The 21,381-nt window shown below is 42.6% G+C and overlaps 1 protein-coding gene across 25 annotated transcripts in view; it reads right to left on the bottom strand.

Moving 5' to 3' along the window:
• Nucleotides 1-21,381, bottom strand: part of EIF4G3 (eukaryotic translation initiation factor 4 gamma 3) — a 529,091-nt gene that overhangs the window by 111,093 nt on the left and 396,617 nt on the right. For all 25 annotated transcript variants that reach the window (XR_007770674.1, XM_050931156.1, XM_050931132.1 and 22 more), the window contains 2 exons: nt 8,372-8,460; nt 4,870-5,119 (listed from right to left, as the gene is read on the bottom strand). Coding sequence is in view for 24 of the 25 variants with exons in the window: in XM_050931156.1 (XP_050787113.1) it covers nt 4,870-5,119; nt 8,372-8,460 (339 nt within the window). In the remaining variant the exon portion in view is untranslated. The remainder of the gene's footprint in view (nt 1-4,869; nt 5,120-8,371; nt 8,461-21,381) is intronic.

The following is a 21,381-nucleotide window of genomic DNA, read 5'->3' as shown; positions in this document are numbered from 1 at the left end:
GTTCTTCTAGACGTGTTGCTCATGTCCATTCCAAGTAGGTATGCGCGCTCTGTGTGCATGGTGGCTGGAAGGCTTTTCCCCTAGCGGTACCCATCGGGTTGGTTCAGGTGCCCCCTGGAGTCATGCCTTCATGGAATCGCATATAGGGCCCTGCCAACCCACCGCCTCTTCAATTCCTTCTGTTCACTCCAACAAAGGGATAGGCATGTGAGTCTTGAAATGGATATGAGCAACACATCTTGAAGAACAACAGTTAGGAGAGGTGGGTAACTGTTTTTGATTCTTCGAGTGCTTGCTCACGTTGATTCCAATAGGTGACTACTAAGCAGTACCTTAGAGGTGGGGTTGGAATTCATTGACTCACCGACTGAAGCTCTGCTCTGCCAAATGCTGTATCGTCCCTGGAATGCTGACTAATGGCATAGTGAGAAGTAAAGGTGTGGACTGATGACCATGTCATGGCCCTGCAGATCTCCTGGATTGAGACCTGTGCCAGGACTGCCACCAAGGAGGCCTGTGCCCTTGTGGAATGTGCTGTCAGTGAGGGGGCAAGTATCTTTGCCAAATCATAACAGGCCCAGATACAGAACGAAATCCATGATGACTTTGGGAAGACACCAGGAGGCCCTTCATCCTGTCTGCTACTGCAACAAAAAGCTGGTTCGATTTTCAAAATGGCTTTGTCCGTTCAATATAAAAGGCCAATGCCCACCGAACATCCAGGGAATGGAGTTTTTGTTCCTGGCTATTAGTGTGTGGCTTAGGGTAAAAAACTGGGAGAAAAATGTCCTGATTGGCATGAAACTAAGATGACCTTTGGAAGAAAGGCTAGATGAGGCTGAAGCTGTACCTTGTTCTTATAGAAGATAGTGTAAGGAGGTTTGGATGTTAGGGCCCTACACTCGGATACCCTCCTAGCTGAGGTTATTGCCACCAGAAATGCCACCTTCCTTGACAGGTAGAGTAGTTAGCATGTCACTAGGGGCTTAAAGGGGGCTCCATTAGTTTTGAAAGTGCTAGGCTGAGGTCCCATGTAGGGATCACAGTTGTATTTGCAGGTATAACCTGTCACGTCCTTTAGGAAAACGGCCAACTATTGGGTTAGCGAACAGTGATTGACTAGCAACCCCTGGGTGAAACACCGAAATGGCAGCCAGGTGAACCTTTATTAACGTCATCAACAGTCCTTGCTACTTTAAGAGCAGCAGATAGTCCAAGATTAAGGGTACTGACTGCATCGTAGAAATATGATTCCATAACTTTCAAATCGAGAATCTCTTCCACTTGGCCAAGTAGGTGGCCCTAGTGCATGGTTTCCTACTGCCAAGGAGGACTTCCTTAACGGGCCCCAAACATGTCAGCTCTAGTGGATTTAACCATGAAGCCTCTATGCCATGAGGTGGAGAGATTTGAGGTTGGGATGCCGGAGACGGCTGTGGTCCTGGGTGATCAGGTCCAGAATTAGGGGCAGGATGATCGAGGTGTCCACTGACAGCTCCAGGACAGTGGTATACCAGTGCTGATAGGGCCAGGTTTGACGCTATCAGTATCACCAAGGCTCCTTCCTTCTGACCTTGAGCAGAACCTTGTGGACAAGTGGAATAGGCAGAAATGCGCAGAACAGGTGGTCCTTCCAAGGAAGGAGGAATGTGTCTGCATATGAGCCCGGGCTGAGATTCAGGAAGGAGCAGACTTGCTAACAACTATCTTAACTATTTACAGATTAAACTAAGAGTCCACTAGGAGATTGCTCAAGGTGCAAACTAGAGAAGGGAACGCTCCAATGAATGTCACTGGCAGTAAGAAGGAACTGAACGGGTGGCAGGGTGCCTGAACCAACCCAGCAGATACTGCTAGGGGAAAAGCCTTCCGGTGACTGTGCACGCGGCACACGCACACCTGCTTGGAATCGACATGAGCAAGCACTTGAAAACATCTACTAGCTCAACAGCCAGGCTGATTAATCAGGCTCATAAATGGGAAAACACATTTTTATCTGAAGAAAAACATATGAGATTCTTTTTTGTGTGTTTTACTGAGACTGAACTGCATTGCTGTTTCCTACCTCAGCCTATTCTATTAAACGTTTCTTCCTACATCTTTCTACTCTTTCCTCATTTAATTCCTTTGAACCTTGAGTTCAGATTCTCTACATTATGACATCTCCCGCACCACCATGACCACAAAGAGAAACTTGTTCGAAACAACAAGCTTTTCATTGAGAAACACAATATACCATATACAAAGGATTACAATACCTAGACCTTTTACAGTGATTTTCACCCACAGATCTCGAAGTATTTTTATCACTATGCACATTTTACATATGAGGAAAACAGGGCCTTTGCCAGTTCAGCAGGCAAGAAATCCAAATCCACTGGACCACACTGCTTCCCATTTGTATGTGGATAAATATTGAAAATAGCAAAAATAACAATTACATACACTCAACTTTTTCTCTTGGAAGTTTCCTAAAAAGAAATTATAGTGTGAAAAGTAAGCAGATAGTAAATGTCAGAGTCAGCCTTCTTACATGCAGAGCAAACCAAGGCCAAATGGAGAATTCTTCCTAAAATCTACTAAGAGGCAAAATCTGGATATTTTGAAAAGATCTAACAACTGATGATTATTGTGCAAACTAGTCAAGATGGCCTTGCAGAATAAAAATAAAGTGCTCTTTGCTTTAAAAAGGGATGCACTTGTTTCATTCCTTTTAGGAACAAGTTAAAGCACAGCCAAAATTAGGCTATGAACCACCCGAAAGGTCTGCAATTTGTAGAACTATTGACTCTGCATGATGTTTCTATTAAAAGACATCTTACAAATTGCAGTTTACTTTAAAAGCTGTTTACCTGATAAGTAGGTGGTCTACCATAAATAGACAGTAGACTACCAGAGGCTTTTTATTTTTTGGTGGCCATGCTATGAATTATCATGCTATCAATAGAGTTGCTCATTTCTGCAAGTTAATGTAAGAAAAGCTACTCTGAACTTCAACAGAATGGAATGCTGCAGCAGCAGCAGCAGCATAATTGGACTACAATAATTCCTCCTCTCCTATATCTCACTCCCAAGATTTGTGTCTGTGTTCCTTACCTATTTTACTTAACACTTTATATTTATTAAGCTATTAAGGAAGTTGTTTCATTTATTCAGAGGAAGCCACATCTGAAAAATTAAATACTTGAAAGTTGGTACTAACCACGAGTAAAGAACATGGCTTAAGAGTCTTTGCTAAACAGGTGAGACTATACTGCAGCTCAGGCTATACAAAATAAATACTATCATTAATAAAACAGGGACAGCATCTATAACACTAAGTACCAGGAAAATAATGGTCTTCTTGGAACCCACACTCTAATCCAGGGGTAGGCAACCTATGGCACGCGAGTTGATTTGCAGTGGCACTCATACCGGCTGGGTCCTGGCAACCAGTCCGGGGGGCCGTGCATTTTAATTTAATTTTAAATGAAGCTTCTTAAACATTTTAAAAACCTTATTTACTTTACATACAACAATAGTTTAGTTATATATTATAGACTTATAGAAAGAGACCTTCTAAAAACATTAGTATATTACTGGCACACGAAACCTTAAATCTGAGTGAATAAATGAAGACTTTGCACACCACTTCTGAAAGGTTGCCAACCCCTGGTCTAATCATTTGACAACAGAATAACATTCAATAGCTTGATCAGGGCTTGATAACTAGGATTGGACAGAATATTAACACGCATTACTTATTTTCTTTAATTTAGCATAGACTTGTAAAGGATCATCTTCTCCAACTCGGACCAGTTTAGAAATGGAAGGTTTTGAATATCTAGATGTAAATCAGAGGCCAGTAGGTTAGATTAGATCATATGCAACACCTCTGGCATTAAAATCTATGAAATTGTATAACTGGGTATTTTTTTTTAAACTATACAACTTGGTTTGGTATTCAGTAGTTAAATCTGATAGTGTAATCTTTTAAACCCACTTTAAAATGAGATCTGTTGTTTTATATTACAGCAAAGCTACTATACTAATGAAAAGATCCGATGGTTCTGTTTTGTGTGTCAAATATTCTCATGTCTCTTCTAATCAAAGTTTCTAAAACTAAGGCCACGTCTACACTACAGCATAAAATCGAAATTATTAAAACCGGTTTTATAAAACTGGTTTTATAAAATCGATTTTACGTGTCCACACTAGGGCACATTAATTCGGTGGTTTGCGTCCATGGTTCTAGGCTACCATCGATTTCCGGAGCGGTGTACTCTGGGTAGCTCAGTAAAAGAATGAGACCAATAACTTCGATTTCCATCCACACTAAGCCTAAATCGATATAGTAATATCGATTTTAGTGTTACTCCTCTCGTTGGGGAGGAGTACAGAAATCTATTTTAAGAGCCCTTAAAATCGATTTAAAGTGCCTTGTAGTGTGGACGGGTACAGCGTTAAATCGATTTAACGCTGTTTAAATCGATTTAACGCTGTAGTGTGGACCAGGCCTAAGAGGACTTTCAAAAGCCAGGCGTGTGGCAGCTACCTCACACAGCCACTTGCACTTGTGCTGAAGTCATCTACATACAGACATATAAATTAAAGCAACCAGGAATTTTCTTCTCCTCTCACCCTCTTCCTCTCCAGCCCTCTCTTCTTTATCACCACCAGAAAGGAAAAATGACACTTTTAAACTTATGTCCTCTCAACACTGCTAAATACTGTAAAACACAACATCTTCCAGTGTGAGTATACTGCTTTCAGTCCATAAGCATCCTTCTTTTCTTAGGGCCTATGCTGAATTCCTTACTCATCCTGAAGGGGGGAAGACAGAAAAGCAAAGCATGCATGCATTCAGGCAGGCTGGAAGGCCGGATTTACCTGGTTTATACTGGTATACTAGCCCTTCACCAGAGCTCTCTGTGGAGCCTGAATTAGCATCAGGTCCTTCCCTCTCTGAAACAAACTCAGCACCGTTACGTATAGGCTCTGCTTCCTGCTCTCCATTTTCTTCCACACCTTTTGCTTTTTTAAGTTCAGAAGAATCTCTTTCCAGGTGGAACCCATGGCTCGTTTTATCCTGTTCAGATTCAGGTACTGTGTCACCTGAAAGTTCCTCTTCTGCTTTACGCTGAAGCAGAAGCAAGAGAGAGATTCTGATTAAAATCAACACCCTTTCCAAGACACTCTGTATGTGAAGCAGCTACATTCTATTCACTACAGCACATCTGCTCAATGATATAATGTATATGTATCTTAAACTGTGACATGTACAACTATAATGAAACAGAGTAAATAAGATCACTTACTCAAAACACAGTATCTCTTTCTGAGGTAACCCATTCTCAATTAACAGTGTAACTGGAAGGGCTTAATATTACCTATAAAGTCTACATGTACTGTTGAGTTAGAATGGAAGGAACAGTTAAGACCTGTAATATGATGATCAGGAGTAACAGATAGCAATCCAAACCCATGCAATCTCTCACTCCCTCATCTGATGGAGAACAGCAGCTCCACTAAAAGCAGTGCAGAATCCTGTTCACAGGGGTCATTTCTTTAAACGAAAAATACCTGCTACAAATTGGAGCAGTTTCCAATAAATAATGCTAATATAACACACAAATGCAATTTCATCTGGCTTTTATTTTTCAGGAAATCCCATATTTTGTGTGTTAATTTTAGAATGCTCCAAGGGGACAGCCTTATTCTGATTACATACAGTGAAGTGCTAGAAACACAATTTTCCTGGGAGAAGTCCAAATTCATATCACATTCATCCATTAAACAAACGGTGTAATTAATTTATGATGCTTAAAAGCGGAATTTTATCACTTCACTATCTGAAACATAGCATTAAAAAATGCTTTCTGCACTGTCCTAAGTAAAGAATATGTAAATTTACTACATTTTTCTTTAAGTAAATTTGGCATTAGTGAAAATGCCAAATGGCCTTGGAGACTGAGTTCTCAACTGAATGATAAAAAAACACACGGCAACTGCAAGTTTTCCTGGCTTTGCCCCCTGCCAGTATACTTCACACTCTGGCTTGAAAAGGGCATGATGATGACTTCAATTCCCACAATGCATTTAATAATTAGCCTTTCTGTTGAATATGCCAACCAGACGGCAAACTGTGATGGCAGGATATTTAATGTGAAAGTGTGATATGGGCACCTGTCCACTAAGAACTGGATGTACACATAATTAGACTGTATGTCATTACTGCAGAGTAAAAGCAGGCACCTGCTGACACCAAGGATGAGGCTCCTAGTACATCCTCATTGACAGGTGGATGTACTAGGACCAGAGACTCATGCTTAATTCTGCAGATACAAGCAACTTGGTGCAACATATTTCTACAGTGGAAGGATGACAGAGCTGCAATAAAATGATTTGAGTGATGAGAGAAAATTGTGGAACGTACAGCTTGTCCACATGCAGGGTGCTCTCAGAAGAGACAATAAATAATGCTTCCATTTACCCAGTTTGGCTAAAGACAGCCAGTTTTTCTAGTTGTGCTGATATAGGACAGTTTTAATCAATCTGATTATAGGCTCTATTGCTAACTCCCCCTTTTTCATGACTCTTCTAATTCTAGATTACCCCAGATAATTTAAAACACATGTTGACAGTAACCCCACAAGAATGTAAATATAATGTCGTTAGGCTCCCAGTAGCTTTCTCCAAAAAGTCATGCCAGTGCTGTCACTCATGCTGGACACCAGGGTTGTGTGTGCAGAACAGGTCAAAACAAACCATTTACAAACATGCCTTATGAGCAAAAGTTTTAGTTTAACTTTCAAGTTACCTTTGCATTCTTCGTAGTGTACCAGACCATGAACAATTCCACCACTCAGCATGTTTAAAATTATTTACCATAGCATTTGACAAATAAATAATAACTATAGTGGGTCAGTGCATATTTAGAAGAACTGAAATAAATTTTCAAAATACATTTTTAAAACTATGAATAAGATATGTGGATTACTGTCGATAAATACAGTTATGAATGCAACACTTATGTGTGGGAAGAGGATAAATACAATGCAACTATACTGACATTAGAACAGAACCCTGCCCCATGTCTCTCATTCCCTGGAAAAGCAGGTACCAGGAATGCTGCAGTAGCAGCTCCTGTCATTCTACAAGCTGGAAAGGTTGATTGATAGGAAAGGTAGTAACCAAGATATGGACCTTTGGGGTAGCAAAAGCACAGTTAGGACAACTGGGGAAGAAAATAAGATATCACTGGCTGAAAAAGTAGTGAAAACTGAGAAGGTTTTTCTACCATCAATATCTACGTATGAACTTCCCTCCACTCTTATCCTCAGCTTAGCACCACAATATGTAAAAACGTAGTTACTGCTAAAGGACTGATAGCACATAGAAAAGCAGATGATGAACTGCAGAAACTAGTTTAACCAGCAATGTGAGGAGAGAAAACCCACCAAAACAAACCTAATGAAATTAATGCACTCGTATTAGTTTTTTGTTTGTCTCTGTACAAAAAGTAGAACTCTCTCAGACTTTCAATAGTTTCTGCACATTTAAACATGGCCTACATGGGAAGAGGACTCCAAAATGAGGCCTTCTAGTGGCAATAATTGCAACTCCCTTTACTCTGCTACACGTTACAGAAATAACCCCATTAAGACTCCTTAGTGTTCTGACCCTGAGAGACCACCACTGCCCTTTAAAAGTCAAATTCTGCTCCTGAAGATGTACTGCAATAATCCCATTGAAGTCAACAGGAGCTGTGCAAGTTCATCCAAGGGTTATCATCTATCCCTTAATAGAGATGGTGGCCTGTATCAGACTACCAGAAAGAAGGATCTCACACCACTGCAAACTTGAGAGAACAGGTAGAGGGAATCTCAGATTTGCTGAACATTTTCTCTATTCATGTAGCTATTGTTGATATGCAGGTTTGCATGAATACTTCCATGCTTTCACATCTTGGCTTCTCCAGCTTGATTCTGCCACGAAGACATAGTTCTTTGTTCATGACATCACAAATACAGCATTGTGAAGGAGAAAGGCATGCTATACCACTCAATACCAACATCTGAGGCTAATTATTGAGGAGCTCTAATGGGCTCCAAAGCAAGACCTGTGCAATCCTTCACTTGAACTACATTAGTTACGATGTGTGACCCTGAGAGTGGGGAGGATATAAATTAGACAAAATGAATGCACATTTAGGTATCCAAAAGAGCTGCAGACTAGATATCTGTTTAAAGTATAATGGAGAGTATCTGACAGTGTGCCCCCACAATCAAGTCCATTTACAGCTTCTAAGCTAAATGAGTGCTAGTGTGCGACCCAAGCTAGCCTTACAAGAGGGTTACAAAGTATATAGGAAGATTACACTGCCCCTTACCTCTGTTTCCGCCTCTAACTCCTCCTCAGTGGCTTGGGTCCGATCTTTTGGTTTCTTCCACATCTTTGGTGCAGCTACAGCTGTTTGGGCTGCAATACAAGTTTACATCCATTACTTACCAACACCAAATCAAAGTTAGAATGGTCTGGTCCTGGGTACTACCTTCACTCTCATTTGGGTTTTGTTTTCAACCACATAGAAAAATAAAAATAGTTCTATAGATGGTTTGGCTAAGATCCAAATGATCAGTTTTTACCAAAAGCAGTGACAGCTAAATGGTCAGAGCAATGTTAGAACAAGACAGACTTTGTTTTATAAGCTATTTGTTCATACTCTAAGACAGAGGTAGGAAAACTACGGCTCACGGACCACATCCGGCCCACCAGCTGATTTAATCCAGCCCTCGAATTCCCGCTGGGGAGTGGGGTCTTGGGCTTGCCCCGCTCCCACCTCCAGCCCAGGAGCAGGGTCGGAGGCCAGTCCGTGCATGCTGTGACTCCCGGAAGCAGCAGCATGTCCCCCTTCCAGCTCCTATGTTTAGGGGCAGCCAGGGGGCTCCATGTGATGTCCTGTCTGCAGGTGCCGTCTGCACAGCTCCCATTGGCCACAGTTCCTGGCATAGGAGCCAGTGGGGGGACATGTTGCTGCTTCTAAAGTGCCGCTCGGAACCTGTACCCCTGACCCCTTCCATACCCCAACCTCCTGCCCCAGTCCTGATCCCCCTCCCACCCTACGAAACCCTTCAGTCCCAGCCCGGAACACCCTCCTGCACTCCAAATCCCTCATCCCCAGCCCCACCCCAGAACCCACACCTCAAGCCAGAGTCCACACTCCAATCCACTGCCTCAGCCCAGAGCCCCCTCCCGCATCCTGAACTCTTTTCTGGCCCCATCCCAGAGCTCTTACCCCCAGCAAGAGCCCTCACCCCATTCTGCATCCCAATCCCAATTTTGTGAGCATTCATGGCCCCGCCATACAATTTCTATACCTAGATGTGGCACTTGGGCCAAAAAGTTTGCCCACCCCTGCTCTAAGAAGTACTTTACAGAGCAAGGAGTTAACAATTGGCAATACAATAATAATGTAGGAAAATACACAGCACTGCTTCATACACTAAAAGAACAGGAGTACTTGTGATATCTTAGAGACTAACAAATTTACTTGAGCATAAGCTCTCATGGGCTACAGCCCCCTTCTTTGGATGCATAGAATGAAACATATATTGAGGAGATATATATACACATACAGAGAGCATGAAAAGGTGGGAGTTGTCTTACCAACTCTGAGAGGCCAATTAAGTAAGAGAAAAAAACTTTTGAAGTGATAATCAAGATAGCCCAGTACAGACAGTTTGATAAGAAGTGTGAGAATACTTACAAGGGGAGATAGAGTCAATGTTTGTAATGGCTCAGCCATTCCCAATCCCTATTTAAGCCTAAATTGATTGTATCTAGTTTGCATATCAATTCCAGCTCAGCAGTTTCTAGTTGGAGTTTGTTTTTGAAGCTTTTCTGTTGCAAAATTGCCACCCGCAGGTCTGTCATTGAATGACCAGACAGCTTAAAGTGTTCTCCTACTGGTTTTTGAGTGTTATAATTCCTGATGTCGGATTTGTTATAATTGTTTGAAAGAGCACTACTATTGACCAGGATACTGGGTTATGCTTGACAGGTTTTTCCTAGTGACCATCCTAATTTTTTTAAATTGCTACCTCAACAGTGATCAGAAACAAAGCAGAAGGAATCGTGTTTTAATATCTTATCCAAAAGGATGGCACTCTATATGTGCTACACCTTGCTGGCAACATGCTTATCTTTATGTTTTTAATGAATTTCAAAAGCCAATTAATAATTCTTTTGATCATCACCAGGTGGTTGATGTATAACATTCAATTTTTCTCCTGAAAAGTGAAAGACCACAAGGAATATTAATACTCAAGACAGACAAAATATATTTATCCAAAATCTCTGTGATCTGTGGAATCAGCTCTACCAGGCTTGGGAAACACACATATGCTTAACTAAAAGTATGCAAAGAAACCCAGTGAAACGAATAGGACTGCTCATATGCCTAAAATTAAGCACGTACGAAAGTGTTTGCAAGATCAGGGCCTCAACTGCTAACTTTTCTCTGTAACATCTGTAGAACAACATGGCATGTACATACTTCAACATAAAACAATCAAATGGAATTAAGAGGCTTTACACACAGATGACTGAAGGGAGAGTGACTAAAGACAATGCACCAGTACACATTAAGTATGGAACTGTAATTACATCCTAAGTTGTTGACATTTGTTCCTGAGGGCAAAAAGGAAATTGGGTTCATTAAGTTCCCAGTGCCCAAAAAGATACGTTGGTGGGTCAGTGGCTTGTTAACAGAGGTTAGTTTGACTATGGATTTTTGGAGATATAACTGGAATCAGCAGAAATTATTATAGCAAATATGGCAGTTGGAACATGGTATGTGACAAAATATACTGCTACAAATACTGAGACAGTCGCTCTCTCTATGGAAGATAAGAAAGATGGCCATAGCAATATATACTAGGCTAATTAAAGTGGAATTCATAATATGAACACAAAAGTAAGCTCTTGATAAGCAAAATATCCCAACTTCGTCTCATTCTTTTATATAATGCATGACAATGTCGAAAGCAATTTCATCTTAAATACCAGTCATAACTTGGTTGAAAAACATTACGTACGCATCAGCTGTAACCAGCCTAAACTTCTGAACAACAATGTTATACAACTACTGAACTTAATACAGTAATTTTCGTCTGTAGATCTAAAAACACATTAAAAGGAGGGCAAATATCTACTTTACAGATTAGGAAACTGAAGTACAGAAAGAAAAATTTGTGACAAAGTGGGAATTCCCTATAATATTTCTATGACTCCTATATGTGTCGTTTCCCTTTGCATCGCTACCCAGTGAGTGTGAAAGGGCCAAAGCTGCTCCTGGAGCAGAGCATGAGACATGAGGTCTGTGTATCACCTCACTGTCTGTGGTGGAATGAAGGATCATTAAAAAACCTGGTTGAAATTGATCCATACCAGCAAAGAATCTAGAAAGACAATGAGAACTGACAGCTAACAGCAGAGCCAGAGCCAGAAATGTAACGCTTTTCTGTGCTAACCTAAGGACTTGCAGGTTCTGTAGCCAGGTCACTAATAAACTGTTACCTTGCTTTGAAAAGGCTCCTGCTCTTGCTGCAAATATTCACGGAAAGCATTGCACCCTAAAGGAGAACAGTCTCAGCTGAATTCACTGCAGAGAGCTATGGAGGGAGACAGAGATTGCTGAGACCTGAAGGCCCAGTCTTGGAATCTCAAGAGGCCACAGGCTTGCCCCTATGGAACTATAGGAGCACTTGTGGCACCTGTTCTTTTTGCGGATACAGACTAGCACGGCTGCTACTCTGAAACTATGGAACTATGTAAGTCCTTGGGGTCCAGCACACTAACGGAGTCACTCCCAATGGACAAGTCACATGCTGGGACATATATCATATCCTGAAGATCTATATGAAAGTGACTTGCCTAAGGCCGCCCAGCAGATCTGTGGAAAAGCTGGACAAATACCCAGTCTTTTGACTCCCAGTCCAGTGCCATATCCACTGGACCATGCTTGTTAAGAAAATTTAAATTTAAATGTACTGAAGAACCTTGCTAATTATGAGTAATAGCTGGGAAGACTCATTATAAATGATTGAATATTGGAAAGACAAGATGGGTGGGTTGGTCTTTTATTGAACCAACTTCTGTTGGTGAGAAAGACAAGATTTTGAGCTATACAGAGCTCTTCTTCAGGTTATAAACTCATAATGATAGGAGTGCTGTCTCTTCTATTAAAAGTTTGCTTACGCGGGAAGAAGCTGCCAGATTTTTGTGCAGCGTATAAGAATCTGTGGTTTAGCAAAGTGTGGATATAAGTGAGAGTCCACTGTCAGTGAGAAAATGCAAATAGTTTAAGCCCTACATTTCATCAACTACTGTGCTATAGTTTAGTAAAGAATGTCCTCTGGAGTTTAGAAGTCAATTCATTTTTTAATTTTATTTTAAACAATTCCATGGAACTCAACAAAGTAAAGCTGCACAAGAGTGCTCCCATCTTGCTGGCTCTGTAGAAGCAGCGACGAGCAGAAATCAAGACGAACATTTTCAGGCTTTCAAAGTGGTGCAGCTATACAAAAAGGTATTTAACAATATCCTCCTAAAACAGCTAGCTGTTTGCAGATGAGAAATGCTGCTGTGAAGGGAAGCTGTCACTGAAAACTTTTTCTTTTCAGATGAAAAGGATACATTTTCTTAAAAGAAATCACTATGGCTTCTTGGGCTCCATTCTTCCCCTGCCAGCTCAGACCACCCCTTTGTGACACTCAAAACATCGATACAGGCAACAATGAAGACCAATTAAAACCCAAGGAAATATAATCAACTCGATGTGTTTGAGCTGGCAAAGGTACTTATTTTCTTTGCATCACCTTTTCTCTCTTTTACACATGGAGTGTGCTAAAAAGTCATTGTCAACATTATTTCATTTTTATATTATACTTATTATATTTTTTCACATCCTTGACACAAGGAATACAAGTAATACAAAAAGGACTTAATCCTGCAAAGTGCTGAGCACGGACCTCATTGTGAACCGTGTGTACTCAACACTTTTCACAAGTGCTCAGCACCTGCCAGAACTGAGACATAAGTCACTCCTAATCTGTCACTGAACTTCTCTCTCGATGGGGTTTTTTAAATTTCACAGATCCATTTTCCTCCCATTAACTGCAAAGCCCATTACAATATACTAGCACATTTAGAAGGTATCTACAACTAACATCAGAAGGATGGCAGGAAATAGATAAATTGTAATATTGTGTATTTTAAAAAAATATGTCTCCATATTTTACAAACACATAGCTTGTTGATAATTGTTCTGGAATGGTTTACTGTTACAACATTGCGCCATGAAACAGAAGTAAATGTCTGACAATGCACAAAGTGGTACAACATATTTATTTAAAGCTTGATGCATCAGCTTTGTATTCCAATCCTACAAATGTCATTATCATTTTAAATATATTAATTGAGAGAGGACAAATGACTGTGTGGTGTTTTATCAAGGTTTAAGTGGCATGAAAATGGTGGCGAAGCCACTATGAATTATGCAGGTCATCCCAAGAAGTGTCAATAAAATCTTCACAACCACTCTACCATGTGTTTCGTATTTGCTGCATGTTTTATAGAGAAACTATTTAAAAATACTTCAGAGCCTTACAATGAGACACATTGTTACAATATTTCATTTCTGCCTGTAAAATCAAATCCCAATGGAATGCAAAGGGACCTGGGCACTTAAATCCTTTTAAGATCCTTTAACAAATCCAGCCTGAGTTCAACTGGTCACAACACTGAGGGAAAAGACAATGGTAACAAACAACTTACAGACCATTACAACTTTACTTGAATTTATTTTACATACGTATAACAACTTCACAATTTTAAGGTCTGATATCAAGTGACCTTCGCTGGCTAGAAGTGTATGCTGTATAGGTCCCAAGGGAAAGTTGGGGATTTCTCCTTAAACTTGCCATTGGTGCAGCACAGAATCCTTCACCTCACGGAGCAATGAAATTTTGGACAGGAGAGAGAGAACGTAAGAATAGCCATATTGCATCAGACCAATAGTCCATCAAGCCCAGTATTCTCTCTTCCGACAGTGGTCAATGCCAGGTGCTTCAGAGGGAATGAACAGAACAGGTGATCATCAAGTGATCCATGCCCTGACACCCATTCCCAATTCCTGGCAAACAGGCTAGGGACATTATAGAGCATGCTTTTGCATCCCTGTCCATCCTAGCTAATAGCCATTGATGGACTCATCCTCCAGGAACTTACCTAATTATTTTTTGAACCTGGTATAGTCTTGGCCTTCACAATATCCTCTGGCAAAGAGTTCCACAGATTGACTGTGCATTGTGTGAAGAAATACTTCCTTTCGTTTGTTTTAAACTTGCTGCCTATTAATTTCATTTGGTGACTCCTAGTTCTACTGTTATGAGAAGGAGAAAATAACACTTTCTTGTTTACTTTCTCCACACCAGTCATGATTTTATAGACCTGTATCATATCCCCCCTTAGTTATCTCTTTTCCAAGCAGAAAAATCCCAATTTTATTACTCTCTCCTCACATAGAAGCTGTCCTATACCCCTAATGTTTTTCCTGCCCTTTTCTGTACCTGTTCCAATTCCAATATACCTTTTTTGAGATGGGGTGACCACATCTGCACGAAGTATTCAAGATATGGACATACCATGGATTTATATAGAAGCAATATTATATTTTCTGTCTTATTACCTATTCCTTTCCTAATGATTACCAACATTTAGTTAAAAGAGGAGTACTTCTGGCACCTCAGAGACTAACACATTTATTTGAGCATAAGCTCAACATTTAGTTAGCTTTTTTGACTGTTGCTGCACACTGAGTGGCTGTTTTCAGAATGACTCCAAGATCTCTTTCTTGAGTGGTAACAGCTAATTTAGACCCCATCATTATCTATCTATATATATGTAGTTGGGATTACGTTTTCCAATGTGCATTATTTTACATTTGTCAATACTGAATTTCACCTGCCATTTTGTTGCCCAGACATCCAGTTTTGTGAGATCCCTTTGTAACTCTTTGCAGTCTGCTTTAGACTTAAGTATCTTGAGTAGTTTAGTATCATTTGGAAATTTTGCCACTTTATTATTTAAAAAAGTTACCTGTCTTTCAAAACTGCTGCTCTTCAAGATGTGTTGCTCATGTTCATTCCATTCTAGGTGTGTGCACACCCACGTGTGCAGTCATCAGAGATTTTTGCCTCAACGATAGCCGCAGGGCCAGCTTTGGTGCCCCCTTGAGTGCTGCACTCATGCGTTGATATATCAGGTGCTGCCGGCCCTACACCCTCTTAGTTCCTTCTTGCCAGTAATTCCGACAAAGGGGCAGGAGAGTGGTTATTGGAATGGACATGAGCAACACATCTTGAAGAACAACAGTTACGAAAGGTAGGTAACAGCTTTTTCTTCTTTGAGTGCTTGCTCATGTCGATGCCATTCTAGGTGACTCACAAGCAGTGTTCCCTTTAATTTTTCCCACCCATGTGCGGAATTAATTTTGTTATGTCCACCAATGTGGAAGTGATGTGTCACACATGACCTCCATATTGGTGGACATAACAAAATTCATGTGGCTGAGTGGGGCTGAGGGTTTCAGAGTGTGGGAGGGGGCTCATGGCTGTGGCAGAGGGTTGGGGTGCATGGGGGATGAGGGCTCCAGCTGGGGGTGCAGCCTCTGGGTTGGGGCTGGGGATGAGGGGCTGAGGGTTGCGGTGAGGACTCTGGCCAGGAGTGCGGGCTCTGGGGTGGTGGTACAATGGGGGTCCCCAGGGCTACAGTGGGGAGAGGACTCACCCCTGCTCTCTCTCCCCGCATCAGCATCTGGACTGGGGCAGGGAGAGGCACTTCTCCCTGCCGTGGCAGATCTAGGTCAGCCTAAGTTCAGGCTGGGGGAGGGGGTGCCTGTCGCCCAGCCACAGCAGGTTTGGTGCTGGGCTGGGTTGGGGTGCCTGTTCCCCGGTCACATCAGGTTCGATGCTGGGTTGTGTCGGGGCGGGGAGAGGGGCACCGCAGCAGGTCTGGGGATTGGGGAGAGGCAGCTGTGTGGCAGCACAGCTTAGAGGGAACTTAGCTCACAAGCAAAATCAGTGGAGGTGGACTCGGAGTTCACAGTCTTGCAGTTTGCAGCACTGCTTGGACTGAATACGCAGTTCTGAGGCCCAACACGTGAACTTTTTCCATTTGGCTAGGTAAGTCACTTTGGTGAAGGGTTTCCTGCTACCCAGCAAGACCTGCTGAACATGGGCCAAGCATGCCCATTTGCCCCACTTAGCCATGCAGTAGCCAAGCCTCAAGTGCAGCGCTGCCAGGTTCGGGTGCAAAAGGCTGCCATAGTTCTGGGACAGCAGATCCGGCCAGAGGGGCAGCTGCAGTGGGACTGCTACTGAAATGCTCAGTAATGTGCCTAAAAAGTGCTGGCAAGGCCACGTAGGGCTCCTAGGATAATTCTCGCCCTGTCTTGCTTGATCTTCACAAGGACCCTGTGAATCAACCGCACTGGTGGCAAGGCATACATCAACACTCCCGACCAAGGAATGAGAATGGCGTCTGACAGAGTGTCAGACAAAACACATGGCATTTTCTGTTCTGCCTGTATGTGAGCAGGTCCACCTGGGGAGTCCCCCACCCCTAGAAGATTATGCTGACTACCTCCAGATGGAGTGACCACTTGTGGCAAGACGAGAAAGTCCTGTTGAGACGGTCTGCCAAGATGTTCCTGGTTCCAGGCAGTTGAGTGGCTATCAGATGAATGGCATGCCGCACACAATGGTGGAGAACTTCTTGACAACGGGCCGAAGACCTGGCACAGCCCTGCCTGTAGATGTAATATATCATGGTGATATTGTCCATCAGGACCTGCACCACATCTGCCCTTCAGGTGGGGCAAGGAAGCCTGGCAGGCTAGGCGAACTGCTCTGAGCTGCCTGACATTGATGTGGAGGGCTTGATCATCCTGCAACCAGCGGCCCTGGGTGCTCAGTTTGCCCAGGTCCGAAGCATCAGAGACCAGGGTCAACGATGGGGATGGGGTTATGAAGGGGACTCCCTCCAACACTGGTCCAGGGTCTAACCACCAATCCAGGGATGACCCGGCACCTGACTACCCTGTCTAGGCCATGCACGTTGGCGATGTAGACTGCTTGCCACGCTTGTAGATGCCGGAGATGGAGCCAAGCATAGCTGATCACAAATGTACACACGGCCATGTGGCTCAACAGCCACAGGCAGGTGTGAGCTGTGGTGAGCTGGTTGTTTTAACATGAGAGATCACGGCTGATATGGTCTGAAAATGCGCTTCCAGAAGGAAGACTCAGGCTTGTGTGGAGTTGAGAACCGCCCCAATGAACTCTATTTGCTGGACAGGCATTAAAATGGATTTTTTCTCATTTATTAACAAGCCCAGGTCATAGCATGTGGAACGCATCAGACTGAGGCACCTCTGCACTTGCTCTGGAGACCTGCCTTTGATGAACCAGTTGTCGAGATATGGGAAGACCTGGACCCCTTGACATCTCAGGTAAGCAGCTACTGGCGCCATACATTTTGTGAACACCCTCGTGGCCGATGAAAGGCCAAAGGGCAGCACGGTGAATTGCAAATGGCATATGTCCACTATGAAATGGAGGAAATGTCTGTGACCTTGGAATATGGAAATAAGCATCCTTCAAGTCAAGGGTGGTGTACCAGTCTCCCGGATCCAGAGAGGGGATGATGGAGGCCAGGGAGATCATGCGGAACTGCAACTTTTTGAGAGACTTGTTGAGATGATGCAGGTCCAGAATGGGTTTGAGGTCCCCTTTTGCTTTTGGGATTAGGAAGTAGTGGGAATAGAACCCTTTTCCCTTCAGGTCCCAAGGGAACTCCTCCACCGCCCTCAGGTACAGGAGGTTCTCAACCTCTTGGATGAGTAGCTGCTCGTGAGAAGGGTCCCAGAAGAGGGGAGGTGGAAGGGGGGCGAAAATATAGCAAAGTATAGCCCTGAGATACTATGTTCAGCACCCAGTGGTTAGAGGTGACCTGCAACCAGGCTGAACAATAGGGATGAAGACGGTCGAGGCAAGAACAAGATGGATCTGGGGAACTGACTGGGAGTTGCTCTCAAGTGCACCTTCAAAATGAGCACTTCTGGCCCCTGGGATGCTTGGCTGGACAGCGAGGGTGAGCGGGAGGAGGAAGGACGGCAACAACTAAAGCTTGTTGCTCTATCCCTTCTCCCTGCAGACTCTTGATGAGGCTGCCACAGTCTTGGCGGCAGGGGCAGCTGGAACTAGGTCCGTGCAGACTGTGGCATATACATGCCCAGCGAGTGAAGGGTGACCCAAGTGTCCTTTAATCCATGCAGCCTTGCATCAGTCTGTTCCAAAAAGAGACCATTCCCATCAAATGGAAGGTCCTGGATAGAGGTCTGCATCTCTTGGGACAGACCAGTGGTGCGAAGCCAGGAGCTGCACCTCATGACCACTGCTGCCACAACATCCTAGTCACTGAGTCCGCTGCATCCCATGCCATCTGGAGAGAGCACCAAGCTTCCATGTTGCCACTAACGGGGGCGCCACAGCTGGTCCTATGGATACCGCTAAGGCAAAAATCTACAAAAGTATGGGCACAGGCACACACAGAATGGAACTGACATGGGCAAGCACTCGAAGAACCACCCTTTTTCCAGATCATTTATGAATATGTTGAACAGTACTGGATGCAGTACAGACCCCTAAGGGGATAGCACTATTTACCTCTGTCCATTCTGAAAACTAACAATTTATTCCTACCCTTTGCTTCCTATCTTTTAACCAGTTACTGATCCATGAGAGGACCTTCCCTCTTATCCCATGACAGCTTACTGTGTCTAGGAACCTTTGGTGAGGGACCTTGTCAAAGGGTTTCTGAAAATCTAAGTACACTATATCCACTGGATCACCCTTGACCACATGCTTGTCAACCCCCTCAAAGACTTCTAGAAGATTGGTGAGACATGATTTCCCTTTACAAAAAACATGTTGACTAAGCCTCAAGAAATCATGTTCATCTATGTGTCTGATAATTCTGTTCTTTAGTATAGAAAGAAGAAATTTTACATGTTGGGGAAGAGGGACAGAAGAAAACATGCAATTTTTAAAAACAATTCATTTGTGAAGATCCTCAGAGATCTGAAATGTTAGAAATAGTCCTTGTGGAGTTTGATTATTAGGTAGAGTGAAGGTGAGGTGGCCAAAAGCCAATGGTGAATTGAATTAATTGTATGGATATCTCCACATCAGGCAAGCGGTACATGTGATTGCATTTTTGTACAAACATAATACATTCAAACATATACACACACCTTTTAGCACAGTATACCCTGCACACTGGCATACTACAAAGTTGCAATATGCAATCCTATTATAGTTATTGTTACATTAATGACATTAAGTGTAAATTACTCACCCATTTGCCTGGAGAGAGAGATTTTTTTTGTTTGTTTTTTTAATGAGTAAAGTAGTGTCAAAGTTAGAATCAGGACTCACAATTTGTCAGACCACTCTGGCTTCGCCAATAACATTTAGAATATGTGAGTGGCCATGCAAAGCCCAAACAGTCTTATTCATACAGATAAAAGAGCGGGAATTTAGACAAAGGGACAAAGAAATCAAAACAGTAAAATTCACCTGGGGCACAGCATGCATATTCTATTTCCTTACTAACTGTTATCGATCTAAGGCTAATGCTTCACCAATTGCCCTTAAACGGTGCAATTGTTCTATTTTAATGTCTGTATTCCTGACACCTGGTTGCAACATTTCAACAACTTTGCTTAAAGGTACAGACAACATTTTTTTAATCCTTTCTATTCTTACTATATAATTCATTCTACTTTCACAATCCCTCCTTTTGGTCAGGCATACGCCATGACCAACCTTTACTGAGTTCCACAAATCAACCATTTCTTATTTCTTAGTTCATCAGCGATATTTAAAATTATCATATTAGCACTCTGTTTTGGGGCAGCCATCTGGGTGACACAATTCTGGATACAACAGGAGATTAACTGAAAGCATACAAAAATCACTAAGATTCCAAACAGGATAGTTAGGGCTCCCTGAAACAACCAGTTTCCTATGCCAGAGAAATTGAACAGGTTACTTAGCCACTTCCATAAAGAACTCAGCTCTTCATGAGGAAGATATGCGATTTCTTTTAAGTGGCTAGCGTGATCTATTACCTTATTGGTATTGTCAGGTATAAACACACAACATTCTTTTCCAATGAGAGCACAGGTCCCTCCTTTGGCTGCCAGCACTATGTCTAATGCTTGATGGTTTTGGAGGGCAACCTGTCTGATCACCCCTGTTTCTTTGGCCAGGGTTTTTTAACTTTTTCCGGTTTCATTTGCCATTATTTCAACCACTGCTTATAACCTTAGGAGTCTTTTTGCGTGGTGTATTACTTCCCCAAGTGGGATAAAGGAAATGCCAATAGCCTCTTCCCAGGTGTCATTACTGTTCCATATTGTGTTAAACGGACAAGGTCCTCCAGTGAGGTCTGGGGAATTGAGTGGGATAGCCAGGACAGGAACACCAGTTTGAGAGTGGGCTGGGATGTGGCTGCAGACCCAGCATTTAGAAATAATAAGGGTCTGAGCTATTCACACTTGCTGCTGGATAAAAGAATTGTTATTGTGGACTCCCCAAACCTTAAGACACCAGCAGCCAAAGAACAGGCACCACCAGAGGCGCATGTTGGAGGCAGGACCCTTCTGGTTCTGACAACATTAACTGAGGGAACTGCAGTTACAGTTTTACGTTCACCAGGCAGCAGGCGCTAGGCTCACTACTGCTTCTTCTGGGGCCTTGCTTTATGTAGTCATCTGCTTCTGGCAACCCTTCCGAGAGCGTAGATAGTAAGGTATTGCAGGCTGTTCCTCTACGTCTTCTTCTGGAGTTAAAAATTTGACTCTGCATGGTCCTGAGGTGGTGGTTGATTCACTGGGGATGGTGCATTTTTACACTGCGAAGCATGTATCCACTCTGAGATGCCAGACAGTTTAACAGCCGTTTCTTGACTCTGGCTATAACAATGGCCTTCACACCTTATCTTTTTCTAATGCATACATTTCTCATTCACGCAAATAGATTGAGAATACAAACAGTAGTATTTTATATCGAACAAAAAAGCATTGCAAATTAAACCTTGCTAAGTTTTACAATTGATAACTAAGACAATGTACATTGAGACCCAGGCCTTCAATGTTTCTCTAATTTACTTAACATAGACACAATAGAGAATCCTTTTTCTTACTATCTAAATTTTAAAACAAATAGTTAGAGGGGGCCCAATTTGTAATGCATATGGGAAAACAGAATCTTA

Source organism: Gopherus flavomarginatus, chromosome 21 (assembly GCF_025201925.1).
Source record: "Gopherus flavomarginatus isolate rGopFla2 chromosome 21, rGopFla2.mat.asm, whole genome shotgun sequence".
NCBI lineage: Eukaryota > Metazoa > Chordata > Testudines > Testudinidae > Gopherus > Gopherus flavomarginatus.
Note: the sequence above shows the minus strand (reverse complement) of the source record. Positions and strands in the feature narration are given on the sequence as shown.